This window comes from Drosophila pseudoobscura, chromosome 3, assembly GCF_009870125.1.
Source record: "Drosophila pseudoobscura strain MV-25-SWS-2005 chromosome 3, UCI_Dpse_MV25, whole genome shotgun sequence".
Classification (NCBI taxonomy): domain Eukaryota; kingdom Metazoa; phylum Arthropoda; class Insecta; order Diptera; family Drosophilidae; genus Drosophila; species Drosophila pseudoobscura.
The window spans coordinates 7,408,378-7,427,432 of NC_046680.1; the positions used below are offsets into that span (position 1 = coordinate 7,408,378).

Sequence of the window (19,055 nt, forward strand, 5' to 3'; positions counted from 1 at the left end):
GTACACGAGCGTTTTCGAAACACATATATGTAGGAATCCCAATGTTTTCGAAATACATATGTTTGAGAGGCAGACACGGAGAGAACAAGAGAATGTGAGAGCTCGTTCAATGCCGTTGCACAAGAAGAAAGTTTTAACAGGGGCAGGCGCTGTTCAAAGTAACAGTAATTTGATAGACATGTTCAGAAAATATATCTTGTGGTGTTTCCTTTATACGATGAATCCCGTAAAGTACTACTAAAAGCAAACAAACACACAATTTTTGACTGAAATTGGAGCAACAAATAACTGAAAAGGAAGTCTTAGAAGGAGATTTAAGGAATTTATTTTAATTTATGGCAGTAAACTTACATATAACGTGCTATATCGTCTCTCCAAAGTGTCCACTCAGGCGCACCTTGTGAATGGGGCAGAATAATTAACATAAATAAAAGATGTTTAGTATATGTATGTATATTTAAATGTTATTTGTAATTTAATGTGATTCTAGAATATGTATTCAGGCATCCTCGCCTAACATGCCGCTGTTGAGAGCTAACAGAGAAGCATCCTCGCTTAACAGACAGCACGAAACGAATTCACGCTCCCATACACAAATCGCAGAACAATACAGTGGAGGCGCAATGTACACACACACGCATATATCCGTGCACAGCCGTAGGGCGTAGTGGTATGCGTAAGGCAACTCTAATTGGTCACTTCCGTTCCGGTTCCGACAACGTTTCCTTGGCGCATGCGACATTCGTTCGCTTTTCAACTTCTCCAGCGCTTTTGCTGCGCTTGACACACACACACTCGAAGCTGTCCCACTGCTGTGTATGTGTGTGTGTTGTGTGTTTGAGAAGAGGGCACGGAGAATGCAGCAGCAGCAACACCACCAACACCACCAGCCAACGGTTAACCACTTGTCGCGCGGGCCCTATAAAAGCAGCTGCTGGCCAGCAGCCTCTTGCACACATTCGAATGTCACCGAAAGCGCCACAACTCCGGACAACTTCTGGTCGCGACTCGCTTTGAATTATCCAACAGCCCTCAATCGCACCCGTTCCATGGACATCTAAGAAGAATTCCCAGCCAGAACTATCCCAGCCAATGAATGTGAAGTGAATTTATGAGTTTGAGCTTGTGGCACTATCTGTGGAGCTTCTTGAACAGTATTTCCGATATTTTTTAAAGTTATCACGGATTCCTCTACCATGGATTGGTGCAGCTGTACGATTTGAGTGTGATAAATATAGGGTAAGTGTTAAACAATTTACTATACTGAAGTTTGTGGAATAAATTCGTGGTTTTTCCGATGTAAGAATTTTAAGAAGTGCATTCATTCAACGTTCTAGAAAGGGATCTAGAAATTACCTTACCGTAGCATTATCCGTACAATTTGAATTGGAATCGTATTAAGTTGAGCTCTTGAATAACTAGAATAACTGGAAATGAACTGAATAAATTATTGTAACTCTATCTGATTGTGGGATTACATACCACAGCTGCTAATCTGCTTACAACATGCTTCAGATGTGCGTAACGGCCTCAACTAAAGCTAAGAATCAGAACTAATTGTTGTTTCCCTTTAATAAAAAAGATTTCCAGCAGTGGCCACTGGGTACGCATGCAGCCTGCCGCTTAATTTGATCAAAAGTCTGACCAATTAAAGTCGGTGGGGAGGAACCAAGTGGATCGGCTTAATTGTTTGAACTGTCTGTGGTTTTATTGCATCTGATGCCAGCTTCCGAGAGTGTGACCCGCACAGGCACACGCTCTCTGTGCGAGATTTGCGGCTCTGGTGCTGCGGCTGGTCAAGTGTTTGTTTGGGCATGCCACCTGTCGTATACGTAATACGAGTATGAGTAGGCCAACGAGTTTGAGCTCTTCAAGGGCTAGGTGAGAGCACATGTCGTTGGCAAACAGGTTTCGAGTGGTGCGGACACCCACTCATGCGGACACGCAAACAAATATCCAAATATCCAAACCATGCATTCCTGAAGAGCAGATGAAGATGAGAGCCAGAGTTCCGCTTAAAGAGGAGTAATATTTTTGGGCTATGTTTTGCAGGATTCGCAGTGCGGCGGCGGGAACTACAGCGTCGTCGACATCGAGACGTTTTGGGTCAAGGACACGACGGGATATATAGTTGCAGATGTCACCAACGGGACATGTATCGAAGACGCCCACGCCACACGATAACGATAACAATAGCATCAGCGACGAGCGCGAGGAATGGAGCGGCAAGGTGGATTTTTTATTATCGGTTATTGGATTCGCCGTCGATTTAGCAAACGTCTGGAGATTTCCCTATTTGTGCTACAAAAATGGAGGTGGTAAGTATCTATTCTATCCATTTATTCCATCATTTTCTCAGATCTCCTTTGGCTATAGATCATATCTGCACTTCTGGCCTTCTGACCTTCTGGCCGAGGCCAATTAGGGAATAAAGACATTGCGTGAATTGCTCATGCTGAGTGAAAATAATTTATATGGCTTTACACATCATTGAGCGCCCCACGGAACCCAACACTTTCCGCTGCCACTCCCACTCCCAATCCCACTCCCATCGCCATTTCTGCCCCCCTCTGGCCTTGTTAACACTTTGTCAAAGTGGTGCGAAGTGCTGTCAGAGTGGGCTGTGGCATGGGGATGTGGTAGCGTATAAGAGCGCACTTCCTTTGTCAAATTGCATGGAGGGGGATTGTGGTAAAGGACTTATACACATTCAGTTCCTTTTGCCTGATCCTCGTCGTCAACACCATCATTCAAAACAATTCCAAAAGTTAAGTGCTTTTGTATGACAACTAAATCTGGCAGTCATAATCGCATTTGGCCTCCTTACCCTCTCTCAGTCATATTCGTACATTCGTGCACTGCCCCCGCCTCTCCATATCCAGGCAATATGTCAGTCGTCCCCTCATATGTGGAGTGCTATGCTCTCTAGGCTTTTGTTGTTGGGGCACTCACACGCACCGCATTGTAGGAAATTCATGTGCGAAACATGTCTCCATCTCCACTTTCCTTTCCTCTGATTGCGGCACTTTCCCGTTGATGCGATAAGAATGGATGGGTTTTCGTCCCTTTTCATATAGTTATTACTATTTTATGAATTTTTTTCTGGGGTCTCCCCATCGTGCTTCCTTTAAAATCATAATAATAAATTGTTATATTTATACGCTTCATTGCGTTCAATCAGTGGCAGCTTTCACTTAAGACCCGTTTAATGTCCCTTGCCTCATGGTCGTTGCCACAGCCACCGACTCGCTCAGGTTGCGATTATTACCACAGCTTAGTGAGTATTATTTATTCTCTTTCCATTCTCGTACTTGCAATCCCAATAAAGCTGCAGCGACTGTGGCAGCAACAGGCTGTGCCAGCTTCCGTGTACTCGTAGACGATTTTCCTGGGTAAAGTCAAGGGGCCAGCAGTGGCTTAGGAATGCTCAGCCTTTTGCAACTGTGGATGAAAACTCTACAAATTTCTGTTACATTTTCAATAGTGGCAATCCATGGAAGTGGAATAAAATATAACAGAGAATATTCAACGATTTTTCATAAATCCTCTTCTTTGGGGTACGGAAAAAGTAATCCAATATATTCGATACATATAAAATCCGTACAAATTTGATAGTTAGGATAAATAAATAACGACTTTTCTCATCAAACTTGTTCAAAATTTGTAATAGTCATGGTGAACGGTTTAGGCCAGATAAAATGTCCATCATTTTATGAAGAAATTGAAAAACTTGCCAAAAATGTAACCCGAAAAGTTTGATAAACTTTAAATTGTACTCAAAACCTGACCAGCAGGTCTTGCCCCATGGAAATCTATTCAGTTTCGATTAGGATATGGGCTCGGAATCGAATTAGGGGCACTACACATACATACTTGTACCTACGAGTATTTCTGCCAGTGTCCTTGTCGAGCTGTTGGAAATGGGGAAATGCACTTGAAGCGGCGGAAATTATGGTTTCAACAACAGAGCATTGGCCCGTCACAGATGCCTTGCCTTTATTTTATAACTTTTTTTGTTCTACATAGTTGACACGACGGAAGTTAGGGTCGATGCTGGCACCGGGCCTTAACAGAGACACCCACCCGCCCATATATATGTATGTATATATCAATATTTCAGTATGTACGTATATATATCAGCATAGATGTATATAATAACCGTAGACGACGTTGTCGGCCACTTTGCCTGCTAATAGACATAATCAAATCATAAAGACATCATCCCCTGTCACTCGACAAAGTATCGATGGCACTCTACCAATTGTCAGGGCCCTGCGATGGGGCAGGGTCTGGGGGTTGGGTGATAGGGCGATGGGGCGATGGGGAGAGTCAATGGGGTTGCCGGAGGTGACGGAGATGGCTGCACGAGACAGCCAAGCCGTGCTATTCTCCTCCCACTGCCCCGGATGCTGTTAATGTTTTTAAAATGTCCTTAGAGTGGCACTTGTAAAACAATTTGATTTTCTGTATGAACGAACACCCACCCATAAAAGCATGGGTCCATGGAAATACAAGTGTGTGTGTAGCGCAGCAGAAGGGCGAACAATGGAGAGGCTGTGACACGGGTCAGTCTCTATATGTGCGGGTTATGCAATCATTATCATAAAAAACGTTGTCACATCAAAGTTGCAAGTGCCGGAGAGGGAGAGGGGTCGAGTGTTACCACATTTGGGGAGCTTTCGATGATGGGACACCCACCTGTCAGCCGAACCAGTTTTGATACCGCGTCAAACTCTTTTTCTGGTATTTCTTGGGCAGCGATGATTAAGACTTTGACTTTAACATTTCCTATTCAGTATTTGAAAGCTCGAACTATCTCTTTTCAGGCGCTTTTCTTGTGCCCTATGGCATTATGCTGGTGGTCGGAGGCATACCGCTGTTCTACATGGAGCTGGCACTTGGCCAGCACATCCGTAAGGGGGCCATCACGTGCTGGGGTCGCGTAGTCCCGCTCCTCAAAGGTAAGTCCAGGGATAAGGCAAGGAGGACTCCTTGGAATCATTACAAATATGCTTTCAGGGATCGGTTATGCGGTCGTGCTGATCGCGTTCTATGTGGACTTCTACTACAATGTGATCATTGCCTGGTCGTTGCGTTTCTTTTTTGCATCCTTCACCAGCAGCTTGCCCTGGACATCTTGCAATAACGTTTGGAATACTCAAAACTGCAGACCGGTAAGGATAACCTCTTAAACACAACCTTTTTCTGGGTAAATCTCAATACCGTTCCTTTCCGTTAGTTTGAGAGCCAAAATACTTCACGCGTTCCACTGATAGGAAATGTCAGTGACTTTTCTGCCTTGAACAATGAGAGCCTGCTCTACGGCAACGAGTCCTATACCAATGGTTCGTTCACGAGTCTGGAGACAGTGCCAGTGCCAGCGAACCACCACGACGGCTTTCATTCCGCCGCCTCTGAGTACTTCAAGTGAGTAGTGGTCCCCAGTTAAATGAAAAATTTAATTTATAATCTTCGTCATCTCTTCAATCTCAGCCGCTACATACTGGAGCTGAATCAGAGCGAAGGCATCCACGACCTGGGCGCCATTAAGTGGGACATGGCCCTGTGCCTGTTGATTGTCTATCTAATCTGCTACTTCTCTCTGTGGAAGGGCATCAGCACGTCGGGCAAGGTTGTGTGGTTCACGGCACTGTTCCCCTACGTGGTGCTGCTCATCCTTTTGATCAGGGGTCTCACCCTCCCTGGATCGTTCCTGGGCATTCAGTACTATCTCACGCCCAACTTCAGTGCCATCTACAAGGCTGAGGTGTGGGTCGATGCTGCCACTCAGGTGTTTTTCTCCTTGGGCCCTGGTTTTGGGGTGCTGTTGGCTTATGCCTCCTATAACAAGTACCATAATAATGTGTACAAGTAAGTGATGCTTCGAATGGGGATAAGTGGTATCCATTTACAAATACTATTCCTTATCTTTCCGCAGAGATGCTCTGCTAACAAGTTTCATCAACTCGGCCACCAGTTTCATTGCCGGGTTTGTGATATTCTCCGTTTTGGGTTACATGGCACATACTCTGGGCGTACGGATCGAGGATGTGGCCACTGAGGGTCCTGGCCTGGTGTTTGTCGTCTACCCGGCGGCCATCGCCACCATGCCGGCTAGCACGTTCTGGGCTTTGATATTCTTTATGATGCTGCTTACCTTGGGACTCGATAGTTCGGTAAGAAAATTCCCTAAATACAGCCTGTCTAGTGGTAACGTCTTCTCTCACAGTTTGGTGGATCGGAGGCCATTATCACCGCTCTGAGCGATGAGTTCCCCAAGATACGGAAGAACCGTGAGCTGTTCGTGGCCGGTCTGTTCTCGCTGTACTTTGTGGTAGGACTGGCCAGCTGCACCCAAGGCGGCTTCTACTTTTTCCATCTCCTGGACCGCTATGCCGCTGGCTACTCGATTCTGGTGGCCGTGTTCTTTGAGGCGATCGCTGTGTCCTGGATCTATGGCACCAACCGTTTCAGCGAGGACATACGCGACATGATTGGCTTCCCCCCGGGCAGATACTGGCAGGTATGCTGGCGCTTTGTGGCGCCCATCTTTCTGCTGTTCATTACGGTTTACGGGCTCATGGGCTACGAGCCGCTGACTTATGGCGACTATGTCTATCCCAGTTGGGCCAATGCGCTGGGCTGGTGCATAGCAGGCTCTTCGGTGATCATGATTCCAGCGGTGGCCATATTCAAGCTGCTTACCACGCCGGGCAGCCTGCGGCAGCGCCTGACTATACTTACCACGCCGTGGCGTGACCAGCAGTCGATGGCAATGGTGCTGAACGGGGTCACCACCGAGGTGACCCTGGTGCGACTTACCGACACGGACACTGCCAAGGAACCGGTTGACGTCTGAGTTAGGCCCATGGCCCGTTTTCAAGTTTACTACGTCTAGACTTGGGAATTTACCAACAACTCCTGTTCACGTACTTTGTTGCATTGCGGAGATAGGAGGAGAAAGAACTCCCCCAGTTAGGATTTGTTTCATCGTTAGCCAATGGTCGGTGCTAGAGGAATAGCTCTAGGTTGCCAATTGCAAATTTCGCATACAACGTACTTAGGTTTCGGAACCACAAAACGAAAAAGGAAAGCAAAAGAAAAAACAGAAGCTGCTCCAAACCATAAGTGTTATGTTAAGAGTAGCTTGTAATTTGTATGGCTAATGCCAGTTATAAGTATATACATATATATACAATGCTGTGTAGATAATACCAATACCAATACGAAAAGCACGCCAAACTGTCGTCTAACCAAATCCCTCAAGATATTAGAAATTGTGCGAGAAATCAAAGTCCTGCACCAATGCCAAGGGAATTAAAGACACGATCCTTGCTCAGCTCTCAGCAGATTGGGCACAAGATCTGTACATACACAAACAGTAGATGATGTAAAAGCTTTAAACACATTAGAGGATCTCTCATCGAACTGAAGCATACGCTGCCACAGTGGAACCACGAAATCCCTTCAAACAGCCATGAAGGGATTTTGTGTTGATTGATTTCCAGTAGTCCCCATTGAAGTCCCCCAAGAACTACGATTGGTCGTTTAAAGCAGCCATTTTAAACCATCAATTGGAAGTTATACCATCCCCAAGTCAGTGTTCAGTTCTGTATATAGACTTTTGATATGTTATTGGTTTCTTTTAAAGATTCTTCACACTGAAGCAGAACCGACAGCCATTGGTTTTGCTTCAATTTGTTGAAATAAATTATTAAACTTTCAGTTAGCGAAATAACTGAATCGTGTTTCCAGTTCTGGGTGGGTTATTTATACGACCCCTATGGGTTCACGAAAGATATCAACTTTGCGGAGTGTGAAAATATCTTTATCATAATAATGGCCCCATTAAAGCATTCAAGAACCGCTTCTAGTTTAGATATTAGGGGCTTTTATTTCAATTTGAATGCATTTCATTTGTTGTATAATTAATTAATTTAGTAACGCGTGAAATTAAATAGGTAACCGTAACAGAACCAACTTAAATGGTGGCTTTATGGATGACATGTATCAAGCAGCGCAGTTCTCGCTAAAAATCCAACTCTTTCTCTGAGAATTGAGGCAATAAGGTAAATATTATCGTTTATAAATGTATGCATGTATGTATGTATGATGTATGATTGGTATTCCATACAGCACTATTCAAGCCTTTGCATTAAAAATATATGCGTACGATTAGTTGTGGATAAGAGATATCTGGGTCTTCCTAGTACGAGTAATTGATATTGACGGTATTTTGCGGTGTAATGCGGATTACGTATGTTGGTCGGGTTTGGTTTACATAAGTTATGGGGTAATGTGCACCTATTTTGATATTGTTTGATTTTGCTGTTCTTTACGTTGATACTTCAGTTATGGCATAGTTTGTGTGGATGATATAGTTCGGATTCTAACCCAGTGGAGCTAAGCATATGTATGTACAATAAATACTTTCGATTCTGAATATTCAGACTCGACTGTGGTCTTGATCGGATATATATATATATATATATATATATTTGCGGTATACATACATAGTATCTATTCTGTTGCATCGATTACTCGTATGTGTATTGATGCGGCTATATGGGGCATGGGGAATCTTGATAATTGTTTGTGTCTGAGAGTGTTTTGTGCTCGTCGATGATTCGCTAACTAATTCGTAAATATATCGTATCTGTTGTGCAATAACGCTTAAAATCATTACATGTATGTATGCATATGAATAAGCAACGTATAGTTCCATTACAATCTTCCCGCCGAAAGACACTTTCTGAATTGACAAATGCGCTAAGTGAGTGTCGGATGGATTCACTTAGCTGGCTTTTGAATAGATGTACTCGTAATCGTATTCGTATTTGTATTCGTATAACAGTTATAAAATCTACATATGTAATTCGTATTACTGTCTGTGCATTGAGATTTGTTCGGTGGATGTTATATATTGTATATTATACATATATTGTATACATATATATTATGATATCTGCTATTACTTATTGTTTTGTAGAAAATAACACTCAATCAATTGTTAAAGCATTGGTTTGTTTTTCGAAAATTAAATTTTCATTTAGAGCGCACATAAAAATTGAATTTCTTTCGATTTCGATTCGATTTCTTTAGAATTTTTAAAAAGTTTTCTAGAGATACATACATATCAATTACGGAATAAAGCCTTTGAGGCTGTATTGAGAACCTTCTTTAAAGAAAGAAGGTGACGCGAGGGTTTCTGAATTGCGCAAAAAGTTTAAATGCATATTATTGCAAAGGTTCCTATCTATCATGGCATAATTATCTAAGAACCTGCGCCACCTTTCCCTTCACCTCATTCCAAGCTCGAATCCAGGTGTTTGGCTTCCTTTCATATCTCCAAGGTTCTGACAATCTCTGGGTGACTTATTAGGTAATTAATTCAACTATAAAGGCTAGATATAGAAACAATCGCTGGTAAATAATATCAACTTCTATTCAATTGTCAAGTATGAAGTCTACGTAATAGGAAAAATGTCTAAAGTAATTGCCTTATGTATGCTTAAAAGTTACTGTAATGCACCAAGAGATTTCACTTTCAGTTTTATCAGCGCTATAAGTACGAGTATATCCATAATCATATCAATATCCAATCAACACCTTTACGCGTACTTGTTTATAAGAAGTACAGTCCGACATTGTGTATATGATACTTAGTCCAACACTCATATTCGAATCATTTGCTATGCACTTTACGAATATATATCCTTGTGAATTATCTTTTGTTCCATGATTAAGCATTTTAGGTCTGCTGAATTGAGCTCAAGAATGCCGGATCCACTGAAGCCACTTTGGCTGTGAGGAACGCATGCATGCAGAAAAGCAGACTCTGCAGGACTTGACACTCCAACTCCTGTGAAAGATCCGGATAAGATGTATTCGATTGTGATACAAGAGTAGACTCTTACCTTGGTTTCGATTGCTCGACTATCGTGATCCTGAAAGTGAAGCTTCAACTTGGACTTGCCATCGTCACTGGAGCCCCGCAATTGGGAGAACTTGTAGTGCCAGACCACAGCGGATTCGGCGCCCTCGGTGAGTGAGAATCCGGCCTGCCAGTCCAGGGTTAGTCCGCCGCTCTTTCCATGATGCGACACCGCAAAGGTCTTACGCTAAAGTAGAGATTAAAGATATGGCTAATGGAAACTAGTGAATTCTGGGGTATACCTACACCCAATTTGATAACACTGGTCACAATGGCCGCATTCCAGCTGTTCTCAATGCGCAGCAACTCCTGGCGGGTCTCCACGCTCAGATACCGAGGCTCGTGACCCGAACTCTGCAGTAGAAAGCAGTGCTGGCGACTGTCTACGGTCTCGGACTCCTTAACAATGCGAAACATGGTCTGATACACCTTATAGACCACCAAAGCCTTAGTGATCCCAGCCACATTCAACTGGAATTCGGGGAGCGTTAAGATATATAATGATATAAGTTATAGTAGGTACTCACTGGTGGGGTTTCGAACAGCATCACTTCGGTGCCTTTCAGCAATAAAAATCTGGGCTTATAGCTTTGCCAGGATATATTGTTGTTGATGACGCCCTCGTTCACCCAACCCATGTACTCGATGCGCTCTCCCACCGCAAAGTTTCGATTGTACAGCTTCATCTGTAGATTGGAGGCAAAGTTTGGAGTAGGCTTATTGGGGGGTTTCTAGCGCCACTCACCTGTAGATGCGTTAGGCCTACCACATTGTCGGTGATCAACTTGAGCCATTGACTTAGGATGGCCAATTCATCGCAGTGAATGACCCCCGTGGTGATCCCGTTCAGGCCACGCACTTCGAAGGCATTGGGTCGCAGTTTGTCGGTACCGTAAATATATCTCGTTACGTAGGCCATCATCAAGGGTACTGCCACAACATCGGTCCAGCGCTTCTCCGGTTCGGAGCAAATGGACATGGGACGACTGCAGCTGCGGCTGATTGTTCCACTGTTGACGGATGATTTGTAGCCCTCGTCTGCCTTTAGTTCGGCACAGGTGGCATCGTTGTCAGAGTCAGGTGTATCTTTGGTTACTTAATAAATAGATTACACATTTAGTATAGATCTTAACAGATCAGTTCTTTCGACTTACATTGCTTCTGTAGAAAGGGCGTTGCGGCTCGATAGTGCTTCACTGTTAGGACGACAATATCCCCGGCATTTCTCAATATATTGACAGCATCGTCATGCGGACAGGCCGTGATATATTCCCCGTTCACCTTGATGATGGCATCGCCCACGAACAGCTGGCCCGTGATGTCCGCCGCCTGATCCTTGTAGATCCGCGATATCAATATCGGTAGCTTGTGCTCCGCTCCTCCTTTTATGCTCAGCCCTAGGCCACTCTGCTTCTGGCGCGTAATCTGGACCATTCTTTCCTGTACGTATGAAATCGATATTGTTTAGTCCTATTCTTTCCATAGCTGCCTGTCATCTCACCTTTGATTCCATGGGCGGTCCATTCGGATGGCAACTGCTTGGCGTTACGATTTCTAGCTTTTGGAGCGAAAGCAGCTCCATTGTGAGGTTAAGACGAAGTGGTTCCGGTCTGCTTTTGCCATCGCTGACATGGACCATGCCAGTGCGTACCTATGAGGAATTTGTATATGTCAATAAATGGATCTTAACGGGAAATAGCTTTGGCATACCTTAAGGTTTTGATCGAGCTTTTCTTCTATTGGCGTAGCCATTGTGTCAGAGAGCTTCATATTTTCTAAAGTAATTGAAAGCAAAGAAAATTAAATAAACTGGTGAGTCTTTCGTTTGAATAAGAATAAAAAAAACAGCTTCCTTCTCAGAAATTTATATTATTGCGAAGCGAAATGAAAGCCCGGACCAAAGGACGGGTCATGGGTCAGTAAATTGGCAAAGCTGGCATCAAAAAGCTTGTCGGCGTAGAGCTATGATGGTTATTATTAGATATGATAGCCAACAACAGACGGCCAATCAACATGCCCCAGTAAGCAGGCGATTCTTGTTGTTGAGTGGCCATGGCAATGGGGGTTGCAAGAAGTGTAATCAAATTGTTGGCTCTTTATCGATTGGACATCCACATGCAACCGAAGCATTTCAATGCCTCTTAAATTGCACTGCCACCACTCTAAACCACATATGAATGTAGACTGATAGTTCAAGGTGAACAATACAATTGCGTTAATTAAATTACACTTGCAATTAGAATCAATTAGGCGCAGTCAACCCCCCCAGCAGTACTGGGAAATCTCTCTCGGCAAGAAATGATCCCAAGACAGATATTCAATACAAATACCCACCTATGAACAGAAATAGTACAATGTATATTTGGAGAAAGCATTGGGCCAGCATATGTTTTCCATTAGGAGTGGAAAACAAATATGCAACCGGAAAACCATGATATGAGTGAAAACACATTGAAGTGGGCCCCCCGCCTGCTGCTGCTGAGTGCCGAAGTGTGGCCACAACTGTTCGTCAGGAATGGGAAACCGAAATAGGTATTGCGGATAACCAACCACTTGTGCTCCGCAAATAGGGATTGTGGGCGAGGGTGGCTGCCCAAGACATGTACAGATGGTGCATGCCACAGTTTGATTTGAACTTCAATGATTTCTGAGAAGCAATACCCATCAATCCATGTGCAGCTGATTGATTTCGTTTACAATGATTGGGGTAGATACGGTCCGTATCTTCTTAAGAGTTAAAGCTGATAGAGATGCTAAGACTTCCTGAAATAATACAATTCTTAGGCAGCTGTCGAGAGATTATTCCATGAGAAAGCAAGTAATATATATACTCTTTAAGGTCTTAAATCAATCCATGTTCATCATGCGCTTCAAGTCATGTGTCATGGTATTGAATAAATTGTCAGACAGCAGACCTACATGAACTCACAGTCGCTTCCCCAATCCTCACACATATGCCTGTTGTCCGGGGCTACCTTTGATTATGGCTAAATTACGTGTGTGCCTCGGCATGCGTGCTTGCAAACCGTAAAACAGTAAAGTTGGGCACAAGTCAAACCACCAGGAAAGGGACTGTCAAAGAGGGACTCCGAGAGAGCGAGAGAGAGAAAGAGAGAGAGAGAGAGGGAAAGAGTTATGTCCTTTTCGAACCAAACAAGCGAACATGTTCGCTCGTGTCTCGAGAATCAGCTGTGCTTTGAAAAGAGCAGCAGGAGGCGAAACCTTTCGGGCGCTGTTTGCCTGAAGTTTCAGCGATTGAACTTTTTGCAGCAGCAGCACTAAAAGAAACACACGCACATGAACCTACACACAGACACATACATACATATGTACTATACGAGTGTGTATATGTATGTACATATATATTCGATACTTTTCGCCAGAGGGAAAATGTTCATTATTATTTAATGTTTGCTAAACATTTTCCCAGCCCGCCCTCAATCGAGGTAGCGTCGTTGGGATTCCCAAGGGATTAGGACCTCTATATATTGACAGAAGTAGTTACACTTACATATATCTATTTATTTATCGTTGTTGTTGTGGTTTCTGTTGGTTTTGGCGTGGCTAAATCGTTTTTATATCAAATGCAGCTTGTACACACGCGTTCCGAGAAATCGCGTTTTGAATTGGGTCACATTTTCGTTGAAGTTGCACAAGTCTCGCACTCTGCGATTCAATTCTGATGTTTGATTTCTAGACGTGGCCTGAACCCGTTCGTGGCCTGGCCGCACGATTTGTCCAAATCGGAACTCATAAAAGTATGCTAAATTTCCGTTGTTTGTCACAGTTTTGCCCACTTCACCAGAAATGTATATGCACTGGGTATACACGGGGTGTGCGGGTGGGGGGAGTACGTGGGTCGCCGTTGCCCTCCTGCGTTCGAAAGCACAACGTTCCCAAAGGCTGTACGGTAGCGAACTGAGAGCACGGCACGACTCCGCTATAAACATGTTGAAAGCGGGACGGAACTTTCTCTCGTCCCCAACAGCTCCAAAGCACTGAAGCTTTGTGCAGCCTTGTGCAGGCCCCCATATGTTGGAGTCGCGGCTCCCGAGCGGAGGGCTTTGTGCTTGCTCGGTCACGTCCGACAGTTTTACCATTGGGGTAGGTAAGCATTCGAAATTTCGATATAGAAAGGAAAGCTTAATGAAAAGAGCTTTCTGGCAAAAGTCGGAATTATGGTAGGTGGCGCAGTCGTGGAATGAAATGGTTAGTTCTATCAGAAAACACCACATTTAATGGTGGCGACACTATATTGTAAGTACTATAATGTGAGTTTATTGTAATACCATAATAACTATCAAAAATGTTTGAAATACGCGGTATATATTTCGAGAGAGGCCTCAAAGAGAATTTCCGATGAGCCTTGGAATAGAAAACCCTATCAACAAAACAGGGATTATCGTATACCTCCAGCTAAACACTTTTTCAGAGTTTATTTCTTCTTCAGATGTTTTGCAAACAGGAAATCCCCCGCCCCTTCATTTTTGGCAAACAGTTTGGATCACTATATCATATTGAATCCACTTAAAATGGGTGGATGAGCAGAAAAGGTCTAGATCTACGTGTATGGGCACAAAGAAAGCTGCATCTTCCAAAATTCGGGTAAATACTTGAGTTAAAGAGCCTTTCTAAAGATATTTATTGAGCTGTTGCTCTACCTGTAGGTAATCCCGCCAATATACCGACCATCTTGAGCCGTATTTCATGTTCGAGCCGGCCGAGATGCTCGTTAAATGTTAATTAGAACGCTGAATCAGCTGCGTTAGCTCATTAAAAGTTTGACTTACCCATTTTCGTTGTTATTGTTAGCCAGAATAGGGCCACAGCAGCACCGACCTTTGGCTCCCCTTGGCTCAGTGATAAGCTCGTGGAACAAACGGCATTCGAATACAATGGGTGGGGGCAAAGTTAATTAACGTATTAGCCCAGGTAGCGACCCATGGCTCACGCTCTGGCAGATGCCCTATACAGACCATCAACAACAGGAGAGAAATCTGGCTAATACCAGCAGGGAACGTGCGCCTGCTTCCTTCACTTTCTCGATTTGCATTCGTCCTTGAGGCTGAGTGCAAAATAGCCTCAGGGCCGAATGAGATACAGATACTACTATACGTTTCACCCGACACAATTGAAACATTACAATGCAAATGTAATCCTTTGGACGTGGCCAGGCCTGCTGCTACACGAACCCGGTTAACTTGGGGCCATGTCCATGGCTGTTTCTGCAGTCCTGAAAAGTTTATTGCTGGGTGCTGGGATGTCGAGAAGAGGTCACACAATGGCAGAGAGTGCACACTGTCTGGGGAGATGGGGCAGGTGCATTGGATCAAGCTAGTCCCCCACTTGTCGCTGCCACTCATCGCAATCAGTCGGGATTTAAGACATTGGTGGCGACTCCAACAAAAGTGGCAATAGGAAAAGTAACAGCAACATTGTCGACATTATTGACAAAAGTTTTCCGTTTGTTTTCGGTACCACCTCTCTCTCTGTCTCTCTGTCACTCTGGCTGTGGCTGTGGCTAAGGGAAATCCCTCTCTTTCACTTTGACTGAGGAAAAGCCCTCGATTTCTCTGTGACTGAGGAAAACCCTCTACCCCCTCCACATCTCTGTGGCTAAGGAAAACCATGAGCAGGAAGGAGCGAGCACATTTTTGTTAGCTGATTGAAATTAGTTGATGCATAAAAAAGTTTGTTTGCCAACAATTTCGTTCGAAAATATTTCGGCTCTAAAGTAAAATTATGACTGCTTTGCATATTTTTCGGTTACCAATGTAAAACTTTAGACCCGAACCCAACTTATTGGCATTGGCAAATGTCGGGAATTTATGGCCTGTGCAAATGTTGGTTTACCATCTCCATCACCATCGCCATCTCCGTTTCCATCGCCGCCAAGTGCCACACTGCAGGATGGATGGCCGTGGCCCCAGCTCCGACTGGATTGGGGTCTCTACTTATGCGGATTCCTATAATTGCATTAGCCGATTCCCCTGTTGATTCTGGTTGAAGTGATTACATTGTTGGTGCGATTGCCAGGAGAAGAGGCATTCTTTAAGCAGAGAAGAGAAGCGAAGCATCGTGTAATTGAATAATTATGTTATTCTGTGGCTCGATGAACCTGACAGATTTCTGTCTGACAGCTGCCACGACATCAAGCTCGCATCTCAAAGATACAGGCTTCCGTGTCTGCCAGAGAGTGTGTCTGTGTGCGAGTGCCTCAAGGATACACAAGGATGCTCTGTGCAGCAACACAAAAATTTAATTAAGCCTGATGGCTGGTTCCTGGCACCTCCGGTACATTAGGAAATCAATTGAGTTAGAGACCACGACGGAGACGGACAACAGTGTCGGTTCGGAAGCTACATATTTCCATTTTCATATAGGGGGGGAGATGCATCATGCATGTATTCCGATTGATTGGATAGTTGTCACCTGCAGGATTATCCATTTTAATGCAGTTTCACGCACTGCTTCCTGCAGAGCTGAGCTGAGCTGAGCCAGCAAACAAATCACACAAACAAGCAGAATCGGAATGGGCAGGGCTCCAAGGAGGAGGCTGCGAGTGCACCAACTGGGGATGCAGACCACGCATGCCACACGCCACACGCCAGGCGACAATTTCCGTTATTTCTGCCGAGCTTTCCCTCCAGGACTTTTTCCCAGCTCCAGCCAACGCAGCCGGGGCTGGCCCAGCCCCAGAATCACGGCACGGAAAATGCTTTCAATTTAGCAACGAGCACGATTCGGTCGAATGCATGGCAATCAAAATGCGGTTAGTTGCGTGTGGCAGCAGCAACGGCAGTAGGAATGGGGGTGGAGCATGGGGCTGCCACAACAACCGTGGTAACAACGCTGACAACACAGCGACAACAGTAGCAACAACATTCGGATGTAGCGAAAAAAATGACAATTGTCAACAATTTTAATTTTCATATGCACGCAACAAGAGCCACAGGAAAAGCAACGAGGATTAACATACGCCTCCCCCCAAAGCCAATGGAGGCACAATCCACTCGCAGTTTGTTTGCATTTGTATTGCTAATAAAGAGTGGACAGCAGCACGCCCACCGCGGCCCAGTCCGGCCCCAACAGACAGTGGCGGGATGACATATTGGGTGTGGTGTGGAGGTTCCTGTGTGTGGGTAGATTGCAGGGCCAACAGCGGTTGCAAAATGCGTTTTGTATTCACAGTTGCGGTCTAACTATTAGCTGTGGTCGATGCGCCCCATCGCGTTTAGTGTGTTTGTACAATGTACATATATGTATTTTGGCAATAACTGCACTAATAACGGTCAAAATATTACTATCGTAATGCATCATAGTTCATAGTCCAAAGGGCTCCTCTTACAGTAGGCTCTGCACGCCCCCTCGTGAATGCATCACCAGAAACTAGAGTAACTATGGTACATATAAAACTTCCTTAAGTACATTGATTTACGATCCATGGCTGTAGTAGTTGCTATAAAAACGATATTATTACACCCCGCGCATCCATCATCCATTGATTTACGCACTCTGAACTGCTAAATAGCATTTTGGGCTTCAGCTCGAGTCCGGGCAAAGCTTATAAATTAATTAAAAAATCAGTATAAATACATAAATCAATTACCCTCCTCAATAGGAGTCTCGCCTACGATACCCCCTCCCTCTGTCCATCTGTAAGGCTGCACTCTTCAGCGGCAGCTTTGGCGCCGGGCAATTACTTTGCCGGGAGCCCCACAGGCCGCAGCGAGCACGGTGAAGGGGCCCAGGGACTATGAAGAAGAAGGATGCGAAGGACTGAAGCGATAAAAACGGCAACATGGCGTTCAAAGTGCACAAAATGGCGGTAATTCGCGCTTTGTTGCTGCGCGGCCAGAACGCTTCAATGAGTGGGTGGCGGTGTGGCGACTGCACAACTACAAATACAGCTACAGCATACACTACAACTACGACCATAACCACAAGAGTAAAGGAAACGGGAATGACAGAGTCCTTTTCAGCGTCGGAGGTTCAGATACCCTAGAAATGCATTTCTACAATGATATGATTAATACTGCTGCTCTTTTAATTACATATTTACATAGAAAAGTTCACTATCAAATGTCTGATTGAATTATCTTCAGAAACACAGAAGTTTCTCCCACAAAGACTCTTTTTTCAATAGACAGGTTCTATTTGATCTATGCTAAGGAACAATTCGATACTATGAGAAGGGTAATCAACCCAAGAGAGAGCAAGGAAAAGGCAAACAAGAAGGCTGCTAATAGGAGCGCGGGCGATGCAAGCGCTGCACTTGCCGAAGAAAATATATTGTTCAGCTTAATTTCCTCTCCCCGGCATCCCCCACATCTCGTGCATCCTCTGATTTTCTTTGCTGGGCTAAGTTTCCGCTGGTCCCCCGCTTTTGCTGGGCCAAAGAGCGTGGAAGAAGAGCGTGAATTGTTCAGAAAATGTGATGCAAGGATGTCTTTTCCTCGCTCTCCCCCGCTACTCTTCCCCGCTGCGGTATGTCATTAATGATTTCCTTTCAGGCGGCCAATGCAATTAGGTACTTTTGCCCCATTGCCCGTAACACTGATGGAGGGTGTGACCAGGAGCCAGGAGTTAGTTAAGTTAAAGTTAGCATAAAGTTCCCCCTATTGTCTGGGATTCCATCATTATCTGCCATAAGTTCCCTCATAACTTTCCCCACGAATTATTACGCTACAGATAAGTAGTAGAGTGTAGAACACAATTTCATTAAATATTGCTAATCAAATAATGTTACCAAAGGGACCTATGTATGCCCTGCTACCAGTTGCAAACATTACCCACACATGCAACTAAAACTTCAGCAACAGACAGAACTTTTTCCACTGGCCCGTAAAGTGCGTGCGGTGTGTGTCCTGCAAATGGAAAAGTAACTTTTTTCCACGAGACCATCAAAATTATGAAGTACTATATGTTGAGCTGTGGTGTGGCATCCTTTTGAGTGATCTTGTTGGCCACCGCTCTCGGAAATCAACCTGAGTGCTGACCACTTGCTGCATTCGTAATGAAAGAGGTACACCGAGAGCCATTCCAGCATGTTGTTTTGCTGGGTTTTGGATAATGGATTAAAATTATTCGTGTGCCGGAGTGCTCCATTCTCTGTTCATGC

The 19,055-nt window shown here is 44.4% G+C and overlaps 2 protein-coding genes across 2 annotated transcripts; one reads left to right on the forward strand and one right to left on the reverse strand.

Annotated features, from left to right (window-relative positions):
- The first annotated feature begins 907 nt into the window (after positions 1-907).
- On the forward strand, positions 908-7,738 carry DAT (Sodium-dependent dopamine transporter). Its single transcript, XM_001360407.4, has 8 exons — positions 908-1,239; positions 2,053-2,318; positions 4,827-4,961; positions 5,020-5,174; positions 5,240-5,427; positions 5,494-5,871; positions 5,939-6,176; positions 6,230-7,738. Exons 2-8 carry the CDS (start codon positions 2,138-2,140, stop codon positions 6,857-6,859), a joined length of 1,905 nt encoding a protein of 634 aa, XP_001360444.3. The 5' UTR covers positions 908-1,239; positions 2,053-2,137; the 3' UTR covers positions 6,860-7,738.
- A 133-nt stretch (positions 7,739-7,871) lies between these two features.
- Positions 7,872-13,887, reverse strand: Syn2 (Syntrophin-like 2). Its single transcript, XM_015183875.2, has 9 exons — positions 13,446-13,887; positions 11,645-11,709; positions 11,436-11,585; positions 11,089-11,374; positions 10,680-11,029; positions 10,462-10,620; positions 10,181-10,405; positions 9,918-10,121; positions 7,872-9,862 (listed from the first exon to the last, which is right to left on the reverse strand). The coding sequence occupies exons 2-9, from the start codon at positions 11,702-11,704 to the stop codon at positions 9,752-9,754; spliced, it is 1,545 nt and encodes a 514-aa protein (XP_015039361.1). The 5' UTR covers positions 11,705-11,709; positions 13,446-13,887; the 3' UTR covers positions 7,872-9,751.
- Between the last annotated feature and the right edge of the window lie 5,168 nt (positions 13,888-19,055).